At 47.7% G+C, this 13,076-nt stretch overlaps 1 protein-coding gene across 13 annotated transcripts in view; it reads right to left on the bottom strand.

Moving 5' to 3' along the window:
• Positions 1–1,554: 1,554 nt before the first annotated feature.
• CNGB1 (cyclic nucleotide gated channel subunit beta 1) overlaps positions 1,555–13,076 on the bottom strand; it is a 34,009-nt gene continuing 22,487 nt past the window's right edge. For 11 of the 13 annotated variants that reach the window (XM_039353643.1, XM_039353645.1, XM_039353649.1 and 8 more), the window contains 14 exons: positions 12,655–12,813; positions 11,525–11,733; positions 11,095–11,145; positions 10,095–10,181; positions 9,802–9,866; positions 8,792–8,914; positions 8,552–8,693; positions 7,863–8,022; positions 6,138–6,235; positions 5,972–6,055; positions 5,318–5,436; positions 3,799–3,945; positions 3,122–3,308; positions 1,555–2,322 (listed from right to left, as the gene is read on the bottom strand). In XM_039353643.1, the coding sequence (XP_039209577.1) occupies positions 2,122–2,322; positions 3,122–3,308; positions 3,799–3,945; positions 5,318–5,436; positions 5,972–6,055; positions 6,138–6,235; positions 7,863–8,022; positions 8,552–8,693; positions 8,792–8,914; positions 9,802–9,866; positions 10,095–10,181; positions 11,095–11,145; positions 11,525–11,733; positions 12,655–12,813 (1,832 nt within the window). In that variant the 3' untranslated portion in view covers positions 1,555–2,121. The remainder of the gene's footprint in view (positions 2,323–3,121; positions 3,309–3,798; positions 3,946–5,317; positions 5,437–5,971; positions 6,056–6,137; positions 6,236–7,862; positions 8,023–8,551; positions 8,694–8,791; positions 8,915–9,801; positions 9,867–10,094; positions 10,182–11,094; positions 11,146–11,524; positions 11,734–12,654; positions 12,814–13,076) is intronic. The other 2 variants (XM_039353647.1, XM_039353648.1) reach the window with 2 other exon arrangements.

Raw genomic sequence — 13,076 nt, 5'->3', positions numbered from 1 at the left:
ACTGCTAGAGGTATGTGGACATTACTTGGGTCAAGATCAAAACACAGGTATTGGAAGCATTCACCAAACACATCAACTCGGTGGACATCAAATTCACATGGGAAGATGTTAAGGAAAATAGTCTGGCCTTCCTCCCCGGACTGTGCAGTACACATTAAGGAAGACAGAACCTGAACAGCGAAGGCAGGCAAAGCTTTTACAGCAGCTAAGTAAGTTCTGCCTCTCGTTCCTGGCCTCGGAATACAAGGGTGCTTTTGTCCATCGGCTGTGGGAGCGTCTGTGTCCCAATGCCTCAGGCCGGCTCTTTCCTTCAGCAGGAGCCAGTCTGCAAGCCTGTCCAATCGCTCCGGTTGCCCAAGCCACAAGGGGATATGAGGAGGAGCTCCCCCCATAGCCCTAAACCAGGGGTAGGCAACCTCGGCTCCTTTATGACTCGTGGACTTCAACTCCCAGAATTCCTGAGCCAGCCAAGCTGGCTCAGGAATTCTGGGAGTTGAAGTCCACGAGTCATAAAAGAGCCCAGGTTGCCTACCCCTGCCCTAAACCCAGAGCACTTTCCCAGCCTGACTCAGATCCAAGGGACGCAAGGGGGCTGGATCATTCGCCTCAGAGCAGCCATCTGGATCTAGGCAGCCCTCCAAGCTCTCAGAAGGCGGAGAGGAGCTTTGACAGCTCATTCGAACAGCAGGCAGAACGCAGAGTGTCCAGATCAAAGTTGCCATAGGACTCAACACCTGAACCCGTGTATGCAGTAAATCCTACGGCCATCCAGGCGGTTCCTCTACCCCAGAACCATTTTGCTATCCTGCAGGGTCATCTCCTTCCAGTCAAGCTCAAAAGTTTATGGACACCCCCCACCATGTAATTTTCTTGGAAGTAAGGCGGAAGTGGTTTGCCTTTGACTTCTGGCGTGAGGGGCTGGGCTTTGGAGCTTCCTTTGGCTTCTTAGCCTAACCTCTAATCTCAGGATTTTATCCTATCCAACCAGCAGGCCTGAGGCTGCTGACTTTTCCAGATCAGCCAAGGCCTGCCTTGTGCTGCCATCTAGCTGGCATCTGATGTAAGCAAAGAAGCCAGTGGAACTTTTACTAAAGGAAGGAGTAAACCCAGAGCATACATAGAACAACAGGCTCTTTCTCCATGGAGCTGTGAGGGGTCATTTCCCACCTGGTGAGCATCCCCTCTCTCCACAGAAGTTCAGGCAGGTGGCATCACTCAGAAATGGTATTTTGCCATTCTTTTATGTATGAACTGACAAATGGTGCCCAGATGGCTTTCTTCCCAATTGTGCCAACACTCCCAAATTTACAAAAAAGCAAACAAGCCCCAGCTGGGACCAATTTTTGCGTCTCCTGGTGTCAGCTGTTGGGACTCTGGTTGACTGGTGGTGCTTTCAGCAGTTCCAGAGCCAAGGTGGCAAGGAGGCTGCAGCCAACTTAAAATTGTGTGTAGATCAATGCTCTTTTGCAAACTCACTCAACTCACGCTTTTTTTTTTTTTTGCATTTTTGTGCTGTGCACTACATTAAAAGACCACACAACAGAAAAAACTACAGCTGTTTTAAGCAAATCAAATATATTTACTGTATATTTAGAATCTTTAAAAAACCAATATTGCTTAAGAGTTTTCACTTGCCCTAATTTTTTTTGGATTTTTGCTGAAATTCTTCTAAAGATACAGTTAAATAGTTTGGTGTGTAAAAATATGTGGTTTTTTTCCATTCGGTCATGACCAATTCTCACAGACTACCTGGACAAGTCCCTGCAGTTTTCTTGGCAAGGTTTTTCAGGAGTCGTTTGCCATTACCTTCTTCCAAGGGCCGAGAAAGAATGACTGGCCCAAGGTCACCCAACTGGTTTTGTGCCTAAGGTAAGACTAGAACTCGTCGTCTCCTGGTTTCTAGCTTGATGCCGCAACCATGGCACCAAACTGGTTCTCTAAATAAAGTGTAAAAAATTGTAGGGGTCTCTAACTGCCAGGGCTCCGTCTCAGCCCACTTTGTTCTTAATAGCACAAGATGGGAGATTATTTGGAGTGGCTGGATGATCCGGGCAAACGCGACCGGCAAGGAGCCCTCCTTGACTTACAATGTGCCCAGACACGGAGGGTCATCTGGTCCGTCTAGTTGGGCTCCTCTTTTTCTAAGATTTCCACCGAGAGAACCTCTTCATCCCCAGCAGGGGTTGGGCTCATGGAAACCCGAACAGGATGGTCAGGACGTTTGGAGGACATCGTCTCGGTTCCGTAGTCGTCGGGCTTGGAACCAGCTGGTGAAGCGTGGCTGGCCGGTGACTTAGGGACAACTGGTGTGGAACTGGCAGCCTGAAAGAGAAGTCGGTCAGATTGGGAGTTGTATAAGGTGTCTTGGTAGGAAAAAGATGCTTGCCTTAAAACTGGGGGAAGCAGCGTCTTAGTTCTAGAGTCCATTCTTCTAGACAGGGCCCAGAGCAATGTCCCTGGGCATGAATAAGCCCACAGATGTTTCATCCACTTGGCTCCCTGCCCAGCTGACTTGTGAGTTTGCTTTGGGTTACTTTAATTAAAATGAGATTGACACAGGAACTGGGGTGCTGCAGAGCAAAATGTCCGTTGAGCAGCAGAAGCATTCCTGGAAGATAAAATTGACTTCAGCCCCAGAAAAGATTTGCTCAGAAAACAATAAAGAGGAGCAAATTTGGTAGAATCCACCTTAATGATGGGGGGGTAAAGAGAAGAATCATCAGTGTCAGCCCGGTCAACAGTTATTTTGGGACTGGCCATGTTCAGCTGCTTCGTGAGACCACCTGACATGCACTCCCAAAATATGTGCCCACCCCCTCCAAATTGGGGGGGCAACTTCCTTCTCCCCATCTCTCCTTAAACCACCCATTCAAGACTCAGCTATGATTTCCTCCATGCTGGTGTCTCCCAGGGGTTTACTGTACTAGCTGCAATTTTCTGGGTTCATGTAATGCTTGAGCCATGGTTCATTAATTTTTGGCTTGCTGAATCACTACCATGATTTAAAAGGTATAGCAATTATATCCATTAGTGGACCAAGCCAAAGGTGAAGAAGGTCACACGGCTCCAGCCCAGCCTGGTCTTCCCTCTCGCCAGGCCGCCTGGAGCACTTCGGGCGCACCTGCATCGCCTTCAGCTCCTTCAGCTTCCAGCGGAGGTGAGCCAGTCTGCCCTTGCCCCCCATCCTCCCCGCAGCCACCAGGGCGGCTTGGAAGAGCTTGGGAGTCCCAGCTCTTGGAGGGATGATGAGGACATCTTTGGGCAGCCCCTTGTCTTCTTTGGGCTTGGTGTTGTTCTTCAGCATCCGCCTAGAACAGAGCAGAAGCACAAAATTGGATCAGCCAGATCTGTAAGAACAAACTGCATGTGGGAATGTAACAGACTGAGTGAACTGTTATCTTGCGCCTTCTCTATCTTCCTTCAGAGGCGAAGGGCAAGGAAGTTACCCCTGGCAGACAAGAGTGTTCTCATGACAGATTTCCAGGGACAAACTCAACCCAACACAGAGGAGAGGAGAAGGGAGGGGGAGGGGAGGGCTGGAGGGAAGGGGAAGGTTGAGGAGGGGCGAGGAGACCAGATCACACAAAGCAGATCAAACCAGATCCTGACAGGCAGGAGAGGAAGGCATATTTTGCCACCAACTGATCCCGACAACAGACATGGCCTCTTGGAAAATGAACTCCTCACACATCGGCTAGCATGAGCCTCTTGGAATTGGACTTATTGAATGGCATAGAGGGGAGAGCAAATTGATTAATGAATTAATTAAAATAAACCCTTGAGCATCCTACATCTCACCTGGCTTTCTTCCGCAACAGCTTTTGGGACTCTGGATAGTGCACCAGAATTTCATTCAAATCCTTCTTATCCAGAATGAAAAGGTTAGCAAATCCATGTGCCACAACATTAGCCGTCCGTCGATTTCCACCTCCCACAGCCAGTAAACTAATAGAAACAGCAAAAATACAAACTCAGCAGCCGATTTCTCATCTCCCGTTCCACAGAAAGGGGCAGCAGCTTCCTTCCACCTGTCTCCACCATATCTTCCAAGGCTACCATTCGGTAACAACAAATGTAAGATCCAGTAATCCAAACATTTCTTCAACTTGAAAGCACAAAGCACCGCTGCACCCAAAGAAGCTGCTCCGGAGAAGGCAGGGCTGCGCTGGCAGCGACCGCCCTGCTCCTGACTCCTGCTGGCTGGGCAGGCGGGCGGGTGAGGGAGAGAGGGCACCGACGAGGGGGTCTTCTCTGCTGTTTGCCTGAGAAAGGGCTTTTTAGAGGGTTCTGGGCTTGTGTGCTCAGGCGTTGAGACCGGCACTTGGTGGGCACTCTGGCTCTCCCAGAGGGCCCGGGGCCATCTTCCTGGCTGCCACCTGCGTGGGCCTTCCGGAAACAGCATGTGCTGGACAGGAGGGACCAAGTCTGGGAGCCAGACTGCAGCCGTTGAAGCTTTCTAAAACGAAACCAAGCCCGGTTTCCTCCAGGCAAGATTGCCTGAGAGTCAGTGCAGCTTTATTCAAGTATTTCTTTTTCTTAGGTTTATGACCTGCCTTTCTACTTGTATCAATGCTCAAGGCAGCTTGTAAGTTTAAAAATGTTCAAAACAAACATTAAAATTGAACTATGAAAGGCTAAGTGAAAGGAGGCATTTAGTATTTTTCTAATCCTGGAGATACGAGATGGTGCAGTTTTCTTGGGACAGGGAGATGAGCCTCCAGAGGCGGCAAGGCCGTCTTCAGAAGAACTCCGCTGGTGATGGAGAGCCACTTCCTCCCACAGCAGATCAAGCTGCTAGAGCAGGGATCCCCAACTCCCGGTCCGTGGACCAGTACCGGACCACAGCATGCCAGCAACTGGTCCACACAAAAAGCAACACACACACACACACACACACCCCGTGAGATGGAGGCAGCACCAAAAGGCAGACACCCTCTAGTACACGGAAAAACCTCTCTCCACGGAACTGGTCCCTGGCGCCCAAAAGGTTGGGGACCTCTGTGCTGGAGCATCTCTCATCTTGCCTGGAAAGTCACCAGGAACAGCACCATGGGTTCCTGGTTATTGTACCTGTCAAGGGTTGCTCACATAAACTATTTCTCGAGATGAGATGTCTAAAGAACAGTCTTGTGGCTTAGATGCGGGATTTGGAAGGGGAGATTCAGAGGATGGCTGCCCTCCTTGCCCACACTGGACCAGTCACGTCACGGGCGTGTTGCTGTGAGATGCAGCTGGAGAAGCCCCCCTGAGCCTCAGAGAAGAGGCAGGAGAGAAATGCAGCAGAGGAGAGAAAAGGAAGATCGAGTGCTTGCCTGACCTTATCTCTCCAAAGACAGAGCCGGCTCTCAGCGTCACGAGCACGGTTTTCCCATCCGGTCCCCCGAGCACTTGGACTTGTCCCACCTGAATGATGTACATCTCGCGGCCAATCTCTCCCTAAGGAAAAATCAAGGAACAAGTGGATCTGAGCAGTTCTGGCCCATTTGGGTCCTTCGGCTCTGCAGAGTTGAGGGTTAGTTGCCTGAACTTCATGCCTCAAATGTCCTGTTTTCATTTGTGGCTTCTGATTTGCAGAGGAAAAAGAAGAAACGAATTCCCTTTTAAAGAAACAAGCTCTTCCTCCAAAACGGTGTATTTTTTTTTAGTTCTGCTACTTCTGCTTTGCCATTATCTTAGTTACTGGCTTGAATGCTGCTTTCCCTGACACCTAATAATTAGGAATCATGTAATGGCCGTGACGACGGCTAACTAGATTTGGCTACCTCAGCCAAGCAGATCTAATTCCACTGACATCCCCCCACTTAAAAGCAAACGCCCAGGAGAAATCTCAGAGCCCTCTTTGTCCCTGCTTCAGTGGCATTATCCCAAAAAAGCACAACGTGGGGAGTGTGAGGTGCAGAACATGACCTATGCCCAGCAGCCTCCTTTACCAGTCTGACTGAATTCTGCAGCAACATTACTCACTGATTACCTTTTTGCACACGTAGTCGTTAGGTAGGTACACCACCGATCGCAGCCTCTTCAGCATGTCAAAAATCATTTGCCGATCACAGCCCTGCCCCAAGAGAAGGAGAGAAGGCTTGGACTCTGCTCTTTTGGCCAGGTAAGAAAGAGGAGCCTCCAGTCAGCTGGCATACCTGGAAAAGCGGCACTTTGCTCACAATGCTGAAGTTTACATCGACCACAATGTCCAGCTTCATCTTTTCAGGAAGCTGCGTGAGCAGCACTGATTCGTCTGCAGCGAGGGAGAGAAAAGGCGTGTCTTCTGGCCTCGTGTTGCAACAGAAGAGAACCGGGCCGGGGTATCCGTGATGGACCCCATCCCGAAATTCCACATCCTGAGCAGCCTGGTATCTGCCCACACTGGAACACCAGCCTCCCGTGGTGAGAAACCTCTCAAGGGCTGGTGGTTCTTTTTGCCTCCAGAAACCTGGAGAGGGCCGGCAATGAGTTCAGCCGATTCTCAAGCGATGGGCAGAGAAGAAGATTACGGTGCCAGCTGGATAGAGGGAGATAAAGGCTGATATCCACTCTCGCCCCCCACTCAAAATGCTCCCCCAGCATTTTAAATTATTATTCTAATTAACATTTTCATCCCAGGAAGAATTGAATGCAATACGATATGTTGGATGTGCACTGAAATAACGGTTTCCCTGCCCAGTCACATCCAACGCTGTGGGATGGAGCTCATCTCCGTTTCTTAGCCGAAGAACCAGCACTGTCCGAAGACACTTCTGTGGTCATGTGGCCAGCATGGCTATAAGCCAAAGGCACATGAAACACTGTTACTGTCTCACCAAAGGGGCACCTATTAATCTACTTGCACCTGCATGCTTTTGAATTGCTAGGTGGGCAGGAGCTGGGGTGAGTCGTGGGAACACGCCCCTTTGCCTGCTCTCGGGACTCAGGCTATCTGCTTTCCAGCTGATGGGCTCAGCATCTTTAGCCACTGAGCCACTGCATCCCCTCCACAAACAGGATAAAAAGGGAATGCCAGGAGGCGCAAGAAGTATTTTTCCCTAGCTTGTGCCAATAAAATGTTTTCAGTTGTACCCCCAAAGTGTCTCCGTGAGCCTTCTCAGCAAACAACGAGCGGGCTTTGCTTAGCCACAACAGTAACTCTTTCACAGATACATGGAATGAATTCTCGGAGGATCCTTTGGACCCTGAGCCTACAGCTTTCAAGTGTGAATAAGAAAGATGAGAACCGAGCCATTTTGTCTCAGTGGTACAGTTTAGAAAATTGACTAGAATTTGGCATTGCTGGAGCTTCTGCGCCATTATCAAGGGTTGCATCCCACTACAGGAATCCTGCCAGAGACTGCAAGAATCGCTGCAGCGAACTGGCCCATCCCATGGCTGGAAAGGACGATCAACCACTTTTCTAAGCCATGCAGCTTCTGCGAGATCTTGTGACATCAGAGGACAAGAAGGCAGCTTCAGACGGTGGGTCTAACCATACAGAGAGAGAACTGTCTCCAGAACAGGCAAGGGGAATGTGTTTTTAGACCCCTGCAGGTCTGCTGATGGAGCAGTTGGGAAGCCTGTTGGGCAGGACTGGAGAGGGAGGAGAAGACTGCTCTGCCCTCTAGTTCCTGCTCTCAGGGTTTGCTTAAACGCACAGATTTGAGGTTAAAATGCATTAAATGCTATACCTAGTCTGCCGCCAGGAATGTTTGTCAGGGAGGACCAAAAAAGCAAGATGGCAGCAACATTATGATGTACGTATAAAGTGGGCAGGACTCAGTATTTGCCATCACAGCCACCATCTTCTCTTTATACCTCCACTTGTAGCCACCAATAATTGTAATTACACAACACAGACCAAAGAAATCCCTTGCCTCTGAAAGTAAGGTGCTTACCCAGCATGCCTTGGGAATCCCAAGTGTATTCATACCAAGTTTTGATTCTGTTCTGAACTGAACGGGGAATTCTGTAAAAAGCCATATATTTTACGGTATTATCCATGCAACTTCGATAGTACGATTGTCCTGCTGTGGCAGCACCAACAACATCCCTCATCTGTATAAGATTTAAAGAAAAGAACAAACGGGAGATACACCTGAAGAGGTAAACCTAACAGGCTGAGAATCTGGCTTGTTTTTGTTAGGCTGGGACGCAATATCTGAAGGGCAACCCTTCGTTTAAGGACAGTTCAAAGTTATAATGGCTTCCAAAAAAAAAATGATTTATGACCTGTACTTACACTTAAGACTGTTGCATCACCCCCACATCACAGGATTGCAATTGAGGCGCTTGGCAATTGCCCTGCATTGATGACCGGTTGCAATCACGTGATTGCAATTTGCAACCATTTTTGCCAATTTCTGGCAAAAAACACCCATTGGAAAACCTGGATTTGCTTAACAACCACGCTGCTTTGCTTAACATCCGCCATAAAAATGGTCAAAAAAATCAGGTCCAAGTTGACTTACAACTGCTATGGCTTACGATGGAAACGGGCATTTCCATAAAAACCGTGGTGTGCAGCAAATGAGAAAAGAAGGCAGCAATTTTTCTAGCCCAGAGAAGGTGTGAAGTGAGAGCCCACCTGACCGATCATCACTGAGAAAGCAAAGACCCCCGTGAAGTAATTGAGAAGCTGAAAAACGATCTCAAAGAGGTTGTGGGGCTCCGGCAGACCTCCGATGGTGATTAGCGTCTTGACAGCCCAGTAGTAACAGCGGATGTAACTGCCAAAGACAAAGCACAGGAGACACACAGAGGTTGTGCACGTCTTCCTCCCTGCCCCCTCTCCAGAGACGGCCGGCCAGTTGCCCGTGATGTCTACCTGTTTCCTCTGCCGTCGTAGACCCAGGCGGTGGAGCCGAGCCCCTGGAAGGAGGAGGCCCAGTAGTACAAGCAGGTGTTCAGGTGCAGGCTGAAGAGCAGGTAGGCCGTGATCCTTACGACTCTGCCAAGAGGGCAAAACAACCACCCTGCTAAGGATGGGCTGCTAAAGTCCCCACAGGACCTGAGACCGCCTGTGCCCTGCTCCTCTGCTTCTCGCCCTCCCTCCCACTACCCCCGGAGGGCATTGCTTGCCCCGCATTGCTCCCAGAAGGAATGCAAGGAACAGGAACCTCAGAGGGTGCCTGGGAATCAGGTATGGCTGGAGAGGAGCAGCCACACTGCCAGGTGCAGCCCGGCTCTTCTAAGCCAGCCAAGATAGCGAGATTGTCTGCAAAGGGCAGGCAAAGGGCCAAGATGGCCCCCACAACAATGCATTCAAAGCTCTGCCTGGCTGCTATGTAAATTGTGCAACACACTCACACACACACAAAACACAGGCACTGCTTTGATTGCGTATCACAGCTGCCATCTTGACTTTCTTGACTCTGTCCTGCAGACAGGTAGCCTCAGGCTTTAAAATTGGTCTGGAGTTTATGCTCAAAAAGGTCACAGATGGTACAATCCTTTATGGATCATCATATCATGGATCAACATATCCAACTCCCAGCAGCTCCTCCAGGCTCCATGTCAGCTGAGCTTCCCAAGCTGTTTCTAGAGGTGGCCCTGCACAAACTGCATGATTTATTCTGTCTGAGGATTTCTGCTTTAAATTCAGTTAACCTCAGCATACCATAATATTAACAAGAGCGCTGGCCTTTAAAGTAGAAATCTCCGCTCTTTGGCTGCAATAAGTGGCTTGTAACGTTGGAAATAAAGTGGATGTAGATTTTGATTCTACAAAACCATTGTGTAGATTTTCCTGTTGTTGCTATTTCTTTTAGAGAGGTGTGAGAGGACGGCCTGCAGGAGCTGCTGAACTGCTCCTTGCCCAGAAGGAGAGAACCTCACCTGTAAACGTAGGCCTTGCTCAGAATAGCTTCAAGTCTATTGTTAAACTCAAAGAAGGCCAGGTACTGTGAAAAAGAAATAAAAGTCCCAGTGAGCTCCAGAGAAGATTCTGCCCAGGGTTCACCAAGGAAAGGGAAGCAGAAGCATTCCCCAAGAAAGCCACGGGTGAAGCTTTCGGGAGCAGCACGGAAAGGGATCGGTCCCTTGGCAGCTCCTCTGTGTGGACCTTCGGGGTCAACCTCCTTTCCCGGCCCTTCCCGAAAGACGCAAAACCACGATGGAGCAGGACTGACCTTGAGGCAGCGAGGCAAGCGCAGGAGAGGATGAACGCCAACCTTGAAGTACAGGAAGTCTAGGGGGAGAAGGCAGAGGGCATCCATCTGCAAAGAGAAAGAGGGCAGGAAGCGCTTTTCTGGCATCCCATTGACAGACACACGCAACCTGCATAATTCATCTGTAAAGATTAAACAAAATTGCAAACAAATATATATATATATATATATACATACATATACATACATATACATATACATATATATACATATACATATACATATACATATACATATACATATACATATATATATATATATATATGTTTTCTGAGGTTTTCGCGGGTATTTGTATATAGGTCTTTGGTTGTTCGTCGAAACGTTGCCAAGACACTTCCAATTTTACGCGGGAGAAAACCCGAACAACCAAAGACCTATATATATATATATATATATATCAGGAAATATGCATAATAACATAAATGTTCTTGAGCGAACATTTTAAAAATGACCAAGTGTAATGAATCAGATCTTACCATTTTACAAACAAAGAGAGCAATTAACAGAAACCAATTTTGAAAAAGATAGACTCACCCATCTCCCCTTCACTCAAAAGATATCAGTGATCCGATATTCCCAAATTATATATGAATATTATACTGTATACAATTTTACTGCATATAACAAGAAAGATATTAAACATAAACATTACATTTGTAAACTTCCTATGCCATTGTTACAACAACCCAAGCAGATAATATCTCTGCTATGACAAAGAATTCAGCATCCAGAATATTATCGATCACATGACGGGGAACAATGTTTCGCTTAGATGCTTTTGGGGGGTCGTTTTGTTGTTGTTGTTAATTGCGAAGTCGTGTCCGACCCATCACGACCCCATGGACAATGTTCCTCCAGGTCTTCCTGTCCTCTACCATCTTCTGGAGTCCATTTAAATTCACACCTACTGCTTCAGTGGGGTCGTTTTAATTAGGAGTAAATTAAACAAAACACTACACACCTTAAAACGACGGGATTTCAGGTAATTCTTCCTCATGGCTCTCTTATCAGTCTAGAAGAAGAAAGAAAATGCAAAAGGGCACCACTGAAACTCAGAGGGAAACTGAGGCACAGCTAGCAGAATGTATGTGTCCCGGCCTGGCATGGAAACAGACACAGCATCAAAACCTGCTGCACTAGAATTGCTGCTCTTCTGAAGCTTCTTAAGTCTTGCAGATTGTTTATGCTCAGTGGGGTTACCTGCCTTTTGCAGAGGGAACCCTGTATTATAAACCTAAGATAAATGTCTTGGGAAAGACTCAGTGATCACTGAGGTTTCTGCAGCCCGGATTTGATCGCTATTTATGGATGAAGGGCTTAATTGCTTCAGGTATGCTCTCAAAGCAGGAGTCAGAACCCAGACACGGCTTGGCTTGCTGAGTGCCACTTACAATAATATCTCCTTGATGGACAAACTGCAGGCGGACCTGAAAGACGGCGATGTCCAGAAGGTAGATGAGATCACAGAGGTAGTCCACAGCCATCCAGTAATAGACATTCTCAGATGATTGATATGGGAAAGCCCAGCGAACCGGAATCAGCCAACAGTTCCAGTTCCAGGCCAGGACCACAAGTAAGAGCCACAACACATACATCAGATCTAGAAGAGGAGGGAAGCCCAGGAGATACTCAGGACTCTTGTGGAGCTTCCCTCAAATTCCCATTTCAAGGTGCAAGAACTTGCAGATCAGAGAGAAGATCAGAGATCAGGCAAGAATTGTCACCTAGTGGGCCAAATGGCCTATGCAGCAAGTGGGCTTTGGGTGGCTTACAAGTCAATTAGTCAGCCAATTGTGAATCAATCTGGTGGTCATTCTCTCTATCCCACCTTTGGCTAACTTATGAAGAAGTAGGCTGTGTCTGTTTTGTCAAATGCCTTACTGAGATGTGGACCTCTCAGGAGTCCTCAACAGTCCCTACCAATTGCTTCCAATTTCCTTCAGGGAAGTCTGTTTGGAGATTAAGAGAGGCTTATGGATGGTTGTCCACAATCAGTTTACAGCTTAATTTATTTAACCTACATGGCAAAAATACTATTGTAGGTTATGAATATCCTTTCTCCACTTTTTGGACTGTATTTGCAATAATTGAAAATGTCATTTGTGAAAGACCTGAAGTGCCTTGCTATATTTAAGGGTCCATTCAAATGATCTTGCATTTCAAGGGATAAGGATTAGCTAATTGTTTCAGTGGACCATCAAGGTTCCTGGGGATTTCCAACAGGTCTGCATTCCTGACAGGCACAGAAGACCATGAAGTTCCAGTTAAACTGATTTATTGCTCATGCCCATGCATATGATATGGATTACCACTAGATATGGGTTAATGGAATTCAAGGAGAGTTGGGCTTAGTCCATTTGTGACTATGTAGAGATTCTAGGCTGATTTCTCTTTTGACTCTGCCCCAGGTACTGCTACTCTTTCTCCTAGAATTCCCTTTGCAAAGTCCCTCCTGCTCATCCTTCCCTTCTTTCTCGGGGTTCAGCTGCCTCTTCAGTCCAAAGCCCATCCTGTTACTTACTGGAGGAGGGGTCAATACTTCTGGGGAACTGGACTTTCTTCATGTGGCAGAGGAAGGGGTGATATTTAAACCTGCAGCAAATGGTTTCGTGGAAATGCCCCTCTCCATCTTCCTCGGCTTCTTTGCCTTTCTCCTCTGGGATTTTCTCTTTGGAAGGAGCTAAGAGAACAAACCAAATTGGTGAAATCGAAACAAAATGTTTTGCCCATTATTAGGGGCCAAATGAAGAGAAAGTTCAGACACACTCTCTCTAGTAAGAGTGGACAACCCATATTGCAACTTGCACCTGGCCCGAAATCCCAACTGGCAGCTGCCCAAATCAACCAGGATTGCTCTTTTTTGGTTAGGGCTAGAATATCTTGTGCCTGAGATTGCAGGCGTGGTGGAACCAGTGGTAGGATTCAGCCAGTTCGCATCACTTT

This window comes from Crotalus tigris, unplaced genomic scaffold, assembly GCF_016545835.1.
Source record: "Crotalus tigris isolate CLP2741 ecotype Arizona unplaced genomic scaffold, ASM1654583v1 scf7180000018525.42219311030:4301911, whole genome shotgun sequence".
Lineage (NCBI taxonomy): Eukaryota > Metazoa > Chordata > Lepidosauria > Squamata > Viperidae > Crotalus > Crotalus tigris.
Note: the sequence above shows the minus strand (reverse complement) of the source record. Positions and strands in the feature narration are given on the sequence as shown.